The sequence below is a fragment of the Pelodiscus sinensis genome, chromosome 1, assembly GCF_049634645.1.
Source record: "Pelodiscus sinensis isolate JC-2024 chromosome 1, ASM4963464v1, whole genome shotgun sequence".
In the NCBI taxonomy this organism is placed as follows: domain Eukaryota; kingdom Metazoa; phylum Chordata; order Testudines; family Trionychidae; genus Pelodiscus; species Pelodiscus sinensis.
In genome coordinates, this window is record NC_134711.1 from 68228772 (window position 1) to 68245888 (window position 17117).

General features: G+C 40.3%; 1 protein-coding gene across 7 annotated transcripts in view; it reads right to left on the reverse strand.

The window, feature by feature from the left end:
• Nucleotides 1-17117, reverse strand: part of OSBPL8 (oxysterol binding protein like 8) — a 157837-nt gene that overhangs the window by 18837 nt on the left and 121883 nt on the right. For all 7 annotated transcript variants that reach the window (XM_075932114.1, XM_075932119.1, XM_075932151.1 and 4 more), the window contains 7 exons: nt 14116-14353; nt 12455-12639; nt 7195-7276; nt 6390-6488; nt 4099-4195; nt 3427-3525; nt 649-746 (listed from right to left, as the gene is read on the reverse strand). In XM_075932114.1, coding sequence (XP_075788229.1) covers nt 649-746; nt 3427-3525; nt 4099-4195; nt 6390-6488; nt 7195-7276; nt 12455-12639; nt 14116-14353 — 898 coding nt within the window. The remainder of the gene's footprint in view (nt 1-648; nt 747-3426; nt 3526-4098; nt 4196-6389; nt 6489-7194; nt 7277-12454; nt 12640-14115; nt 14354-17117) is intronic.

Sequence of the window (17117 nt, forward strand, 5' to 3'; positions counted from 1 at the left end):
AAGGGAATCCTCTGAACTGTCATTCATGTTAAAATTCGACACTTACCAACAAGGACTTAACAAGTCTTTGAACTTTCTCACCCATTACCAAGACAGTTTCCCCAATTATCACCTGTAATACCATTAACTCACAAACATCCCACTCTCCCTACCTTTAATATCAGCAATTCACAGACACTTACCTTCCTTCCTCCCCCTTCCCACCCCCCCGCATCCCCCTTCTGTTCTGCAATGTGATTTGTCCTTTTCATATTTGTTCATTTTTTTTAATTGTATCCTTTGGTATATATGGTTGTGACTACTTTCTTCCACTATTTGATCTGAGGAAGTGGGTCTGGCCCACGAAAGCTCATCATCTAATAAACCATCTTGTTAGTCTTTAAAGTGCTACATTGTCCTGCATTTTGCTTCAACTACCCCAGACTAACACGGCTACATTTCTATCACTTTAATACTGTAGTCACTTGTGCTGAGATTAGCTTCATTAACATTGTTTGATATACAGCAATTAGCATAAAGAAACTATATATTTTCCAGAAAAGTGTTAAATCAATACTTGTACTGAAAATCTGAATATGACATGGTAAAAGATACATCCATTTTTCCATATCTTAAATTTCCCTGTGTCCACATACAGAGCCCACTTACCTTTAGTCTGAATTCAATTGTTGCACTGTATCCAGTTTTCTCACATGCAATGTTGACAATTCCCCCAAGCTCTAAAGTCATTGTGCCATAAAGAATTCCTGCAGGAAAACAGCACATGTTTTACATAACATGCAAACTGAGTTCCTCTCCAATGTCCAGTTGCTTTCTATTGATAATTGACATTTAAAATTGAGCAAAACAAACAAGCCTTAAATTCTCGTCAAAAACCTTAGAGTAAATATTTATCAGTGCCATGGGAATAGCTAAGGGAGCTATTTTATCTTCTCTTGGGAGGGGAGAGGGGGGAATCTCCCCTAATCATGAATATACACAGCCCTTTATGTTATGCGGTGGATGCTGGCACATTGAATATTGTATTTAAATATTTCACAGAAAACACACAAAAATTTCTTCCCTTTCTAGGATTAAACGAGTTTTAAAAAAATCTGGAAAGAAGTGAGAAGAGCATAGATAAGCTTTCCAAAATCCAGCCTACTAGAGGTAATTCTGTTTACATTATTCTGCTGCAATTTATCATTTTATACAGAAGTGACAGCATTTACAGGACACTTGGCTACTCTGCTACATAATATATGGCTGGATATATTGGAACAAACAGCAAATTATGTTACAATTAGACCAATTTGAATGTATTATGTATTGTTTCTCATCACCACAGCACCCAGTACCTGCCCAAATAGCTTCCTCAGAAGCACTCATTTACTTCCCATAGAGTGAAATGACAAAAGCCAAATAGGTACAAGCCCACTGTACTCAAATCATACATACACCCTTGGATATTAGGATTTTTGATATTCACTGATGGAACACAAACACTTCTAAATTCATTGATTGAAAGTTAGCCATGGCAAATGGTTCATCCTCAACTGTTTTAAGGAAGTCTCAAACGGATCTTTTACTTCTAGGTAGGCAGCTAATCCACCGGTTCAATATTTAAGCTGAACAGCAGCAATTCTGCTGCACTGCATGGCAGTGATCACAAGATCAAGGGCTGGTTTCATCGTGAAAGAACAATGTGAAATCAGGTTGAATTAAGATGGTGTGTACAAACATGAAGGTAAATATGTTGGCAAGTATTTGAACAAAATGCATAAACATTTCAGCCACAGCAAGAAGTATAATATTGTATCCACACTGATGAGACGAAGTCAAGAAAGAAAAAACTAGAACTGGAAATAAATTAAAAATATAAAAAGCAAAATAGTAATTAGGAATGACTTTTGACAATGGATTAAATTCTCCAGAGGGAAGCAATGGTGTAACTTGATTGTTTTTTTTCCCTTTTGTTTCTTTTTAAAGGAGCAGAAATGGCCCAAGCCATTGACTTCATTAATTACTTTTAGTGCAATTCCAAGTGACTTTATATATTTTTGTAATTAATGTGACATGATTTTCTTCAAAGTTTACCAAAACAAAAATACAGCACTCAGTAGGAATTCATCCACACAACTGTACTTGTAGTATTAACAGATGTGGAAGCATAGATTTAGAGAACTGTCAATGGTACGCATGAGAGACAAGGTGGGGGTGGTAATAACTTTTATTGAAGCAACTTTTAAGCTAGAGAGAGCTCTTCTGTAGTTCTGGAAGAACCTGCATACAATAATGCCAAGTATGTTCAGAGACCTTGACTTTACAGTAGTGTTACCCAGGCTGGTGTTTTTAAAATGGAGTTTATGATTTAAAATGGAGTCTGCTGATCCCTTTTCACCTCAGCCGTGTCCCTTCCCTCCAAAACCACCTTGAAGAAGGCTTTGCACTCCACTCTCTGGCCTCTGAACATGGCTCCAAACCTGTGCACCCCTCACCAATCCAATGCGTGCGCAGCCAGAATATGCACCCAGCATCCTTTTCCTTATGCACACCGCCCTATTCTGTTGTACCCCACTCACTAATCCAGTTTCCCGCTTTACTGTCTTTATAAACCCTCCCCTAAGAATGGTTTGGGTTGGCTCTCCTCTACCCGTCCATTGGTCTTCGTCGATCCACTTATAGCTGTGTTGTTCGTCTTCATCTGTCAACCCTGAGGAGTGCCATCCACACGTGGCCTGGCCAAGGCTGCTCAGGTCCAGCACTAGTTGTGCCATCCTGAGGGTGAGAGAAGTCTCCTCTCTGTAAGGATTTTTGGGGGCTGGTGATCCTGGACTCTGGGACTAGACCACCATTTTACACCTACGGACCTCACTTAACCTAAGGATTGGTGATAAGGAATCCGGAGGGTGTCCAGATAAGGAATCTGGAGAGGCAAGGATATACTTCGAAAACCTACTCAGGATCCGGAAATAATTGGGACCCCAAGGGAGCTCCCTGCAGTCCTTCCTCAAGGCTTCCAATTAGCCATGAGGTAGGAAAGATCCCGTATACAAAAGGGGTTATACTTAAAACACAGAAGGCGGTAATGGACGCCTGCGACCTTCTATCTCCTTTTCTTCCAGGATAGGGTGGGACATTTACTGTTTTCTTGTTGATGGATACGTGTTCACAATTTTTTAAAATACATGGTTTGGCCTTAAATTCCATCTCAGACCCGATTTGTGACTAGCTGTTCCCCAGTGATAGATACGGGTACCAGGTCGAATCTGGCTTCTGTGGGGGAGATGCATTAGGCTTTAATTAAATTGCCCACAGCAATTGTTTACCTCAGCCTTCTGGGTAACAGTAGGTTCTCTCTAACTCAATCCTATCTACAAATTAGAAACATCTAGGATTTTTAAAAAAAGATTTCTACATTCTGAACGAGGAAAAAAAAAAATCTACCTTTACAGTGTGCATATGGCATGGTCATTATATAATCTTCTCCCCTATTCAGGAACATTAACCGACCTTCTCCGTCCAATATGGCAGATAATGAATTCCCTAAAAGACAAGGAAGCCAATTTACACCAAAGCTTTGAAAAATGCAATGGACAATAAACAGTATTTTCCTGTAAATCAGCAAGAGATTAGAGAGAATGAGTCAACCTTTGTTGCATTTTGTCCTTACATTGAAGCCCATATGATGAAGAACATCCCCCACTTCACACAATGTAATATCTATACCGAAGTGATTAACCCAGCATTTCTAATTGGAGGAAGAAGACACCAATGGTAAGTAAGTAAAATCTGATTCTTACTTTTTCGTAAGTGATTCTTAAAGCTTTAAGCACAGTTTCTCTGTTTAAATAATCCTTAGAAGTTTAGGCATTCCTTACATTTATTTGATAAAAACACCAAATTGCATTTCCAACATTTTATAGATTCCTTGTGCAATAAAACAGTAGTATCCAATGTAATCTAGCCTCCATTATCTGATTCTCCATATTTATTGAACCATCAGCTGCCTGGGTCTGGCTTCGAGAAGCCCAGCTACCCATTCTCTGATTTATCTGGCTCTGATCCCAATTATATATTGGGATTCAACTTTATATAAAAAAAGCACATAGCACTTACCATAGAACTTGGATTTGGCCAGAATACTACCACTAAGGCAAAACCCATCCTTTCGGTTGCTAACATAGAAGGCAGATACTGGGGGATGATGAGATACCTATAATGCAACAAAGTTGAATACAAACAGTGAAGTGTACAAAATTTCTTGTTCTAATAAGTGAGCTACAGAAAGCACGTGATTTAAAAGCCAAAGAAAACCATCTATAAGAAAGGCAGCTGTAATTTTCATAGAAGACATTTAAATATATGATCTGATCAAAGAAATTAAGTCAGAATCGTTACTGAATTCAAGGTGTTAGTAGAAAACTTCAAATCCCAGACTATTACAAAAATAAGTGTCTCAAATATTATGTTTAGGAAATATCTTGTATAACCACCTATGTCTGGTAAAAATCCAGAGTACCTTCAAAGACACCAGGTTTATCATCAGAACTTCTTGAAAAGTTTTCAAATACTTGGCAAGAACACACATTGTCCCTTGCAACCACCATTACCTTTTAATAATTAATCTCAGTAGCTGGAATACACGAATTGCCTCACTAGCTCTGTGAGTGTCCCAGTTCCCAGGTTGTCCACCTCAATGTGGACAAGAAGTACCATTGCTCGGATTTTCTGGCCTACCGACTGCAGTTATTTTACCGTCTCTTTTGCCAAGTTCCAGAACTATCTGCCTTTTTCTTTTTCAGAAATAAAAGGCAGTAGAGTTTACTCAGTAGTACTGTCTTACTACAGCCTTACTGTAAGACACATGGCCAAAAAACTATTTGAGTAGCAATTAGGAATATGTACTCACTTTCTCAATCTCAATTTTCCATAACAAATCAAAGGTACAAATTATACCACTTCTTCCATCTATCCCTTAATTCCCCTCTGTCTCTTTAGAAACCCTATTTATGGTTTGGCGTAAGACAGAGGATCAATGACAGTACTACATTCACAGACAAAAGCTTACTCTTGGTGAAGAATTGTTTTTCCTTCTCCGTGATACTGCTCTAGAACCCAAGACTAACACTGGCATCCTTGAGAAAATGACCTAAGAAGTACTATTTGAACAACATATGAACTGTCCCGCTATGTCCAAAATTAGCATCTGCTCATGATGTAGTGTCTGGATGCTCAGTAATTCATGTACCAGCCATTCCCCTAAGCAAACAGACATTCAAATAAAGATATCAAATCACTTCTTAAATACTGGTTCAGATTCAGTTCTAGGACTACTCATATATTAAGCACAAATGTTAAGTACCTTGCCAAACTGGGACCACTATAACTACACATAATTATGTTTTATCTGTTCGACAAATCAAAGCAAAAATTAACTAACAGCTGGCATATATTAAAAACTCAGGTTAATAGTAGGGCTGTCAATTGACATGTTACAGGCCACGATTAACGCAATCCAGGATTAAGGCATTAAATTATTTAACGCATTGATCGCAGGCATTAATGCTGTGCTGCCCCTTTGAAGTGCTGCTGCAGTGCTTCAGAGGGGCAGCACAACGCAGAGCCCAAGATCAGATGGGGGCTCTACTGCCGCCTCTGAAATGCACAGAGGCGACGTTTCAAAGGGCCAGCCGCCTCACAACTGAGCTAGGGATCAGCTGTGCGGCAGTTACCCCTTAGAAACGCCACCTCCGTATGTTCCAAAGGGGCAGTAGAGCCCAGGGTCATCTGTAGTTCCCAGCTGATCCCTGGTTCCGAGAAAGTGCCGCATGCAACCTGGGATCAGCTGTGCTGCCACTGCCCCTTTAAAATGCCGAACTCCAGCTGACTCTGGGCTTTGCGTGGCATTTCCCCAGAACCCGGGGTAAAGCTGGGGAGCCCCCAGCTGACCCTGGGCTCCATGGCAGCTGCCCCTTTGAAACACCGCCTCTGGCGTTTCAAAGGGGCAGCTGCCATGGAGCCCAGGGTCAGCTGGGGGCTCTAGCTGATCCAGAGCTCCATTTTGCGCTGCCTCTTTGATGTGCCACAGAGGTGCTTCAAAGGGGCAGTGCTGCATGGAGCCTAGGGTCAGCTGGGAACTTCTAGCTGACCCCGGACTATGCCTTGCGCTACCCCTTGGAAACGCTGCCCTGGTGCTTCAAAGGGGCATTGCTACAGGGAGCCCTGGAGCAGCTGGGGCTCTAGCTGATCCCAGGCTCCAGGCAGTGCTGCCCCATTGAAACGCCGCGGCGGCGTTTCCATGGGGAGGTGCACGCAATTAATCGCACGATTAAATTTCTTAATCGCACGATTACATTTTTTAGTCACTTGACAGCCCTAGTTAATAGCAAAATCTCTTTTGCTAATACCTGTTCAGCTATGTAGAAAGTCTTGCTGTTTGTCCTGGGATGAATCCACATGCAGCGGAAAGTCTCACCCAGTATAGGATTGTATGGTTTCTTTAGTCCCTGAACAGAAACATTGGAGATTTCTATCAGACAATACAATCAAGAAAATGCAAAACAGTTTACAGAAAATGGTATTAGTACTATCAAATGGAAAGGGGGGAAAAGAAAAAGGAGAGGTCACTAGAATAGACACCAACTTTGAAGATAACTGCATGAATTCTGAGTAAGATTAAAAACAGGTACTCATCATTCCTTTGAGATCCTGTCTCATTCTGTGTACATTTATGATGGACTATATAGCAGTTGAACTATTGTGGGAGAACTGGTTTAAACACTCATCACTATCAGTCTGAAGTTAAGCAGAAGCATGCTGTGTGTCATTCAACACCTTACCCATTAGCATACTAGAAAGATGATGCGTTAGAAGCAAGTAAGGGGCCAACTATAAAATATTAGAAATTTTGCTATCTAATTGTAGTTGTAATGTTCTACTGAGATCAATGTTCCTCATTGAGAGCATGACTATCAAGAATATAACAACTACCCAATTTAGCTGAAAATGCATACCGCACAATTCATTGCCAAAACTGCATATTAATTGCAGTCCATTTCAAGCATGGCTTGAGCATGGCTTGAGTTCAAAGCATAGCAGCTTCATATTTGTATACATCACTTTTTAAATTAACTAAAAGTATTAAGGTTACTACTATTACCAGAAGACAACTAAGTTTATCTTTTAATAGCAGAGGAAGATGCAAAAATTTACCTTTGGCTTTTTGTAGAATCCTGACAAATACCATTTTACTACTTTCTTCATACGATTATAAGCATTCTCTTCAAGAGCAGCCCTATGAAACATGACAATTACTGGATTAAAGATAAAATTAAAACAAATCATAGTTCTCCTTCCAACGTTATCAGCATATTATTTACACTGATATGCATTATAGTATATTAACTATTGAGCAGGGAATGGTTCTTGTAATTAGTTTTTACCAGATTCACTGGTAAATGAAAGGACATAGCTAGAAACTACTCAGAATAAGGGTCAAGAACATCATTTGGCATGTAGTTGGCCAAGAAATTGCCCCCCCCCCCCAAAAAAAAAAAAAAAAAAAAAAAAAAGTAATGCTTCTGAAAGATGACAGTATTACCAAAAACTACTTCTCAAGCATCTCACTGGAAACTTTTGCTACTGTAAAAGATACTGCTGCTAATCAGATCAGTGAGGTCTAAGGAGGAAATTAACAACAGAGTCCCAATAAGCTTCCAGATACAAGAAAATGCTTATTTTATGATCAAAAAGCGCAGTTTGATTCTTGAAATTCAACTAAATATTTTGTTTTCCTTTATTAGAGCGGAACAAAAGTATATACACTTAAATACTGTAGTTAGACGTGGATCCATGTGGTGTAATCCACCCTAGAATCTTTAGGGGGGGACGTAGGACCTTTTTTGCATTTATTATTAAATATTTGTCAAAACAAAAAGGAATAAGAAAATTTAATCTTGAGAACAGACTGGAAGATTGTTGGCTCCGTTTTCAGAGAATTGTCTTTTCCTTCACTTTAAAGCTTGTGAGGAAAAAAAGGTTGTGGGGAAAAAATTCTTTTGCAAAGCCAATTACCATATAGACTTGATCATAAGCTGATTTTGTTGGTAAAAAATGATGCAGTGAAGAGTGGGGGTCAGTTTACAAATGGGTCATTGTGTTTTATAAATTTTTTTTTAAAACTTGGTTGGTGGTGATGGGGAGGAGTCAGAAAACTTCAGTTCCCAGGACAGTAGGGCAAAGCGCTGGCATGCTAGAACATTTTATGTATTTGGAGCATTCTGTAGGCACGGAGGCCCTCAGCTCCCAGTGGCAGCTGTTTTCTGTTCTGGGTCAACAGGAATGGCAGGAAGTGGTGGCCAGCACACCATTTGGCCCACACTGCTTCCCACAGCTCCCATTGGCTGAGGGATGCTAGCCAATAGCTGAGAGGCTCCATGCCTGCCGACACTTCAAGTACACAAACATCCTGGCACTCCAGTGGTTTACCCAGTTGGGCTGGGAACTGATCATCCTGAGGACTCTGTTGTATTTTAAAAGTTGGAGCCAGAAGAAACACACAAGTTTTAGTAGATTTATTTGAATGCACTCTAACAAAAAAGCCTACAATAATAACTGATTATATATTCACATACCTTCAAAATTACACTCCATGTTTTAATCTCATAGTTTAATGCACTAATTTAAAAAGTCTTAAATCCCTTCAAACTCTGAATCAGTCTCCAATCAGTTCATCAAATTCAGCTTCAGTAAGAGCTGCTCCTGCATTGTCATCGTGTATGTCAGCAATGCTGTCCTCAGACTCAGATTCCTTGTCAGCAGCAAAGATGGTGTCGTCTTTTGACACAAGCACATTGCTGATGCAGCATTTTCAAAATGATTTTTTGATCATCATTTCCAAGGGAATGGACTACCACACATCTAAGACCCAGTGGGCAACAAAATTGATTTTGGGCTTCTTAAGACTCCCACATTTTGTCACCTTTATCATGCCTGAGCACATCTAGTCAGACCACATTTTGCGTAGCTTGTCTTTAAAGGGTTTGTTCAGGCAGACATCAAGCAGATGTAGAACAGAAGGTAAGCCTCAAGGTATTACAGCCAAAATAGGTTTAATTTTTTTGAAACCACATATTTCAAACCCATATTTTTTTCAAGCCACATTGCCATATTTCACCCCATCCGTACTGTGTGCCCTGAACATGTTCCCAAACAAGCATAGGTTTCTTGAGAAGTGCTCCTGGTCTCTTATTCCACCCTTTTGCTAGTCATTCAATAGTCCGACTTTCATCCATCCATCCCTTTTCTTGTGTACACATGATGACACCCCAAGAAGTGTCATGGTTTTAGGCAAGGATTTTCTTTTGAAAACAACAACAGGATGGAACTTTGATCCATTGACCAAACATGACAAAACCACTGTAAAATGGATTTTTTCATGGCCAGTGGTTTTAATTAAAACTGTTTTCACCGGCACCAGTTATTGTTCCATTACTCGGGAGAGCAAATGTCAACAGTGTTTCATCCATACTTTTACGTCTCAATGTTCTACAATGAATCTTTGGAAAGATTTGATTTTCTCTTCCTGGTCTCTTGGCAGCTTCTGTGCTATTTTTGTTTGCTGCGAAAGGCAGAGACCAAGATGGTTCAAGAAGCAACCCACTAACGTGACAAACACCAATGTCTTCTGACTTGTATTTGTTGTCTTTTGACATTTACAGAGCATGCAGATGAATTCCCGTTCTAGTGACAAGGTACCCATTTTGTCACCATTCAACAATTCTATAGAGATCTTTTTCTAGCCTCGGAAATCAAGTGCACCTTGCTGGACTTTCTTTTTTCTTTGCTTCTTGGCATGCCTTTTAGTATTGCTTATTTTTTTGCCATTCTCTTACCTGCTTCTCAGTGATGTAGAATTAATAAGCAGCAGCAGCACAAATATGGTTTGCTTCTGCATATTCAACAACTGTAAGTTTAAATGCTGCATCATAAGCAGATAATTTTCTTTATTTCACCATTGTTCATTTTAAAAACTAGCATGAAAATCTTAGAAAATAATTTATAGATTTTGTAGAACTTGAAAGGAATGTCACCTGCTTTATCACTGTCAAATTATAATTATTCTTTGCTTATTTCAAAGAAGCACTACAGATTGTCATGCGAGGGGTCATGATAGGCTATTTTAATTTTAGTAAAGATTTTATTGATTCTTATTTTCAGTTTGCCTAGAGACTGAGGAGGTCCAGTGCTCGACATGCAAGAAGAGATCAAATTACACAGTAGCAGACTGACACCAGTGCCATAATACTATCACTCACTGTATTTTTCTGATTGTAAGAATCATAGAATACTACGACTAGAAGGGACCTCGAGAGGTCATTGAATCCAGTCCCCTGCCCTCATGGCAGGACCAAATACTGTCTAGACCATCCCTGATAGACATTTATCTAACCTACTCTTAAATATCTCCAGCATCACACTGCTGTCTCATAGCCCCTAGATCCCTTTCTGCAATACTCCTTCCTAGACAGTCACTTCCCATTCTGTGTGTGTGAAACTGATTGTTCCTTCCTAAGTGGAGCACTTTGCATTTGTCTTTATTAAACTTCATCCTGTTTACCTCAGACCATTTCTCCAATTTGTTCAGATCATTTTGAATTCTGACCCTATCCTCCAGAGCAGTCGCAACCCCTCCCAGCTTGGTATCATCTGCAAACTTCATAAGCGTACTTTCTATGCCAATATCTAAATCGTTGATGAAGATATTGAACAGAGCCGGTCCCAAAACAGACCCCTGCGAAACCCCACTTGTTATACCTTTCCAGCAGGATTGTGAACCATTAATAACTACTCTCTGAGTAGGGTTATCCAGCCAGTTATGCACCCTCCTTATAGTAGCCCCATCTAAGTTGTATTTGCCTAGTTTGTTGATAAGAATATCATGCGAGACCATATCAAACGCCTTACTAAAGTCTAGGTATACTAACATCCACTGCTTCTCCCTTATCCACAAGACTCGTTATTCTATCAAAGAAAGCTATCAGATTGGTTTGACATGATTTGTTCTTTACAAATCCATGCTGGCTGTTCCCTATCACCTTGCCACCTTCCAAGTGTTTACAGATGATTTCCTTAATTTCTTGCTCCATTATCTTCCCTAGCACAGAAGTTAAACTAACTGGTCTGTAGTTTCCTGGGTTGTTCTTGGTTCCCTTTTTATAGATGAGCACTATATTTACCCTTTTCCAGTCTTCTGGAATCTCTCCTGTCTCCCATGATTTTCCAAAGATGATAGCTAGAGGCTCAGATGCCTCCTCTATCCGCTCCTTGATGGTCTAGCATTTTATGAAGTGGAAGGGTCAAATTTCATGCAAATTAAATTAAAAAAAATAGCACTTTTTTTAAAGAAGCGAGTTCTGAACTAAATTTCATTATCTACAACAGGGGTCAGCAAACTTCAGCTCCTAGCCTGTTAGGGTAAGCCACTGGCACACTGGGAGGTTTGTTTGCTTGCTTGCTTGCAGAGTCTGCAGACACAGAGCCCCTAAGCTCCCATTAGCTGGTGTTTGCTGTTCCCAGCCAATAGGGAACTGCAGGAAGCACCATGGGCCAAGGAACATACTAGCTGCCATTTCCCACCTCTCCTGTTGGCCAGAAATGGCAAATCATAGACACAGAGATGCAGAATTCCATGCCTGTAGATAGAAACTCCAGGTAAACAAAATGTCCCGATGTGCCAATAGCTTACACTGACAACCTGAGACCAAAAGTTTGCAAACTGCAGATTTTGAGTAAGTGTAGGAATGGGTCACTGTAATTTTAACAATTTTTTTTAACTGGGGGGGAAGGGGAGGGAGTTGGCTTATGAATGAACAGGCTTATGATTGAGTATATACAGTATGTCCAATTCTGGCTAGCCTAACCACTGCGAAGATGTAAAATACTTGGGTCCTTGCACAGCAACTCTTAACCCTACAGTTCTCCAATCTGGAAAGACACTGATTTAGAAATTCATAGGACTGAAAGTTGAAGTGAAACATTCAGTTTTAAGTCTTTATTCCTTTTGGTTCTCACATAAATCAAGTGAATTAATTTAGGCCCTCATGCAACTAAAAAAAACACTTTAATTGGACTATTTAAAATGGTCCTGCTTTGTAGATAATTAGAAAAATCTAATTTCCTTTGCTTTCACCAAATGACTCTAACTGCTGTTTTCCTATGCTTTAAGAAGTTTCCAAAAGATTCCTATGGTCTGTCAAGTGATTATCAATTTCTTACCAGGAAACTTTGCCTTTGAGAAAGATATACTTTATGAACTTTAGGAAGTAATATACCAATGAAACCCCACAATATGGTGTTTAATATATTGTTAGACGAGTGTTTAACATCAGCTTAACAGGATAGACAGAAAATCTTGCAAAGCCATTTCACTATTTAATAACATTTATTTTTAAAGTAAAAAGAACTAACTCACTCAGACAAGAAGTCTGCATGATAGTAGTAATCAGACAGTTTGTCCAGGAAAGAGCGAGGTTCCAAGATAAATGTAGGCAGTACAACCTTGGAGAGGTCCATTCCTGGACGAACTTGTTTCAATAGCATCCAGATCAGGCTTTTGTTCTCTTCTGACACGGTTTCTGTTTGACAGGCCTCTCCTGCCTGCCACCAAGAAAAGAGTGTTGTTGAAAAAGTAGAAACACAGAAACAGTTTAATGTGTCCTATTAAAAAAACCACACACATTTAGGACAAGCAATAAGTTAGGTTTAGAATACACTATACCTAACCAACTACTTTAAGAGTATGGGAACTAGGCCCATTAGAGGCATTCTGAGAAGTTTAACATATGCTACCGGATTAACATAGCATATCAGATACACTATCTAGAATGGGTTTTTTTAAAATTGGGTTTGCACCAATAAGTATATTACATTTTATATTAAGAGAGCCTTATAGGGTAGACCGATGGTCAGAAGCCTGTTCCTTTCCTAGACATTAGCTTTGTGTTTCCCTTTTCTCTCACATGCAGTGCATATGCCAGCCAGCGGACACTGGTTACATTATTTTTTTTATTTTGAATGTGGCAGAAGAATCTGCCCATTTCACCCCCGTTTCCACCCTTGCTTTGTCCAGAACTCTTCCATATTCCTCCCTCTCTCTAGCAGCAGCAGGATGATGCTCTCTATGCATCTCCAGATGACACTCTGCTCGACTTGGAGAAGAAAAGGGAGATATTGCACCTTTCAAGAGAGCTTCAGGAAACAAAAGCAGGATTATGGAAGAAGTAGTCACCTTATTTGCAATAAAAAAAACCTGATTGGTTTTGTCTAATAAAGCTGAAATACCTATGGAGCAGAAATTAGTATCAGCAGCAGTAGGTAGGTAGGCTAGAAATTAGCATCCTCTGAAATTTTTCATTCTGTACAGCTGCTGCTAAAAAAAGTCTCTAGCAGTGAACAACCACCAGAGGAAGGCTCAAATAAGTCAAGTCAGTTTCAGAGTGTTACCATTTCAAATAGCACTGGTGATTTTTTATGGGAACAACTGCTTTTTCATACAAATGTTCAAGATTTCAAAGGCAATGGAGCTCTACCATACAAAAACCTATGTCAGAATCATTATAAAGACCAACAAATTTGTTAAGTAAGAGAAGGCAACAAAATCAACATCCGAGTCCTGAAAATATTATGGCTGCTGGCCTCTCTTTAAGGAGAAATTAGAATACAAAGAAGCCTCTTAACTTCATTTAATAATAAAGTTTCTCACCCTTTTCCCTTGAGAAGAGAGTCTTAAAATTAAGCAAACATAAATCAATCACTAATGGTGAAAGGACAAGCAACTAGACTCAATTTGTGCTGCAGGAAGCACTTTCTGGTGTAAAACAAGTTCATTAAATTTGAGGAACATCCCAAAGAAAGAACTCAGTAGCAAAGTACATGGCTCAGGCACATAATTAGTGGTGATCGTGTTATACGAGGGCATGACGGGAAGCAATTACACTTTCACAAGTCACCCTGAAGTACTAAATCCAACAATACAAGGACACTTTCCAATGACATTTCATTTGACCTCTAAAATGCTTAAGTTAGTTTGCTATCTGGAAATAAAGTAAATGCTACTAAGAGTACACTGTTTACCTCTCCAAGTTCTTCGTGAACCTGTTCCATATAGGTAGTTTCCCTGATAAAATCAACAGGTTCTTGGTCAATATAAGAGTCATCCTGTCGCTCTGATGTGTCGGTGTCACTTTCTTCACTTTTCCCCAGGCCATCATTATCAGACTCGTCATGGTCATGATCATTTTCCTTATCAGATTTGTCAGAGTATACATCTTGATCTTTAAAGTGATGCCTTTCAATTTCACTATAATTTAATCTACAACAAACAAAAATGAAACTAAAATGTTGAGATTGTCTATCTACTTCAAGTTGTGCACCACTATGAATAACATCCTCAGATCAGAAAATGACCGAATGCAGGACATCTGTCAATACCAATACCGGAAAGCTTTGTCAAATTGATAGCACTGCAGTAAGAAAGAATCACTATCATCAGTCTTCTTTGAAACATGGACATCTTTTTAGTTTGCTTTTTGTTTTGAACTATGAAGTTCGTTACTAACCCTTCCACAATTTTATCCTCATACAGGTTTTACCTCAACGCTTACTATTTTGTGTGTAAACAAAAAATAGGCACATAGGATTGATTGTCTAACAGTGGCCTAGCTAGTTTTGGTTGGTTTATAAAATGGTTTATATTTGTAAGACAGATACATGTATGTACACAAAGGACTGGGCCATGAACTGGGATTTGAGGCAAGAGGCCTCATCCTTCTCCCAGTTTCCTCCTTGTCTCACATGGGCAAAATTCTAACATCCTGCTACAGGGGTGCACATATGTGTCATGTTATAGGATTCTAAGGATCACTGTTGCACCCATGGGGGGGGGTGTTTGCCCCAAAAGTCTGTACAAAGGGGGCCATGTGAGGTGTCACATGAAAGCATCTGTTCTACTGAATCTGTATATGCTATTCATGTACTTGTATGATGTCTATATGGGGAGTTATAAACATGCACTCTATGGACGCTGGAAGGTTCTCTGTCTGAGTCAGAGCAATGGTCAAAGAATGTTCAGCCAGTGGCTATGCTAATTAGTGAGGCTTCACAGACAATAGATCTCTAAGTGCCTGAGAGACACCTGAAGAATGTCTGGATATCTGCAAGGAAGCCAGGATAATGGTTGCTGACTTGGGACACAAGGATAGGTCAATGGACCATGTGACCTGAAGTAACCTGCTCTGGCCAGGAAGATGCCAAGAGAGGTATACAAGTGCCATGTGGCCCCCTCCATCTTAGTCTTGTTTAGCTCCTGATCCCAGATGCAGCCTTGCAGGAAACAACGAGCTGGAAAGAACTGTGGACCCGTCCTGACATAGGATGTACATCAGAGACTTTTAAGATAGCAGTTTATAATGTCCCTGCTAACAGCCTGTATCGAGAACTGGGTGATTCGATGCATGGAATGTATTGTCTAATAACCTTACTCTCATGCTTTTCTTCCTTTTAGTAATAAACCTTTAGATTGTAGATTCTAAAGGATTGGTTCAGCATGATCTTGTGGGTAAGATCCAGAGTGTAAATTGACTTGGGAACTGTGGCTGCTTTCTTGGGACCAGAAGAACCCGTTTGGGATAGGTGAGATTGCGTTCTATAACCCTCACCTGCGTGTTAGGCCCGGGACTAATTGGGGCACAGGGAGAGCTGGAGTGTCTGAGGGGTTTTGCTCGAGGCTTCTGGCTGGCCAGATCGGTGGCTGAAGCGCTCAGTGGGACTGGTTTGTGGCCTATTTGGAAAGGTCTCCAGTCTGGGGCTGTAAGGAGCCCCAAGTTTGAGCAATTCGCCCTGAGCGGACCCCTCAGCTGTTCCCAGACCCGGCCTGGTCCATCACAATATGATAGCCTTTTTCTCATGTTAGAGCTCTGATTCATGTGGAAGAAAAGAAAAAATTATAGGAATAAAAGATAGGAACATCATACAATCTATTATTTCCATAGACACCATTACAATGTGCCACTTTTGGAGTTGGGAAGACTGGAGTATAGTGAGAAGCTTACAATTCAGGATCAATTGCAGGTCTTTAGCCCCTTGGTTCCCATAGTCTGCTTAGTCCCCGGACCAGTTTGTCCATGTTAAATATTTAAAAATTCTAAAACCTGAAGGATATGCCCAGATAAAAATCTTTGCTAAGCCAGAGCAGGGTTAAAAGCACATCAGTATTTTAAAGGTTAAAAACCTATACTGTAGTTAAGCAACAAATAAAGCAATACAGGATTTAGGTTACACTTAAAGAAATTCAAAACACTGGGAGATATGGAAATACCCAAGGGCAAAAAATCCGACACAAGCACATGATTGTAAACAAATCCTACCAAAAAATAAAAGCATCAGGTGAAGATTCTCTGAACAAAAGTGCCAGATACAGCTCATTTACTTAACATTTACTCGTTCTGCTGTAAATAGGAATGCAACCATCACATAAGGGAAGAAGTCATAAAGATGAGATTTTTCTCCTCTATCTGCAAGTAGGAGTTCTAAGCAAAATTTGGATTAGTATGTACCATGTGGACTTGGAGAAAAAGGGGGCATTTGAGTACATTCCTAAACTGGGACTCTTGGATCCCGCAACATCCGGGATCAGGCAGGACCATGGATGTTCCTGGATGACAGTACCCCAGGGCAGGAAGGCCAGGAGCTGGGAGGCTGGTAAGGCTAGGATCCTGTCTGGGGCTGTGTGCCACCTGGCAGCGGAGCCAGAGCCGTGACCGTGGCAGTCTGAGCAGCAATGAGGCTGGAGCCATGACAGCCTGACAGAGGCCAAGTGTCACCTGGGCAGCAGCAAAGCCAAGACCGTGGCAGCCCACCAGGACAGCCTGGTCAGAGCAGGACCATGACTGGGGACAGCCAGCAGGCAGCAGCTCACCCAGGGTGGAATGAGCCACCAGCACGGAGGGCGGCAGGCTGAAGAGATGTAGCAGGGGACCTCCCCTGGTACAGCAATTCCCTCTTTCAGGACCGATCAGGTTCCAAGGCTGCCAGACAAGGGAAGTCCAACCTGCATACCTTTACATTCAAGTCAAAAC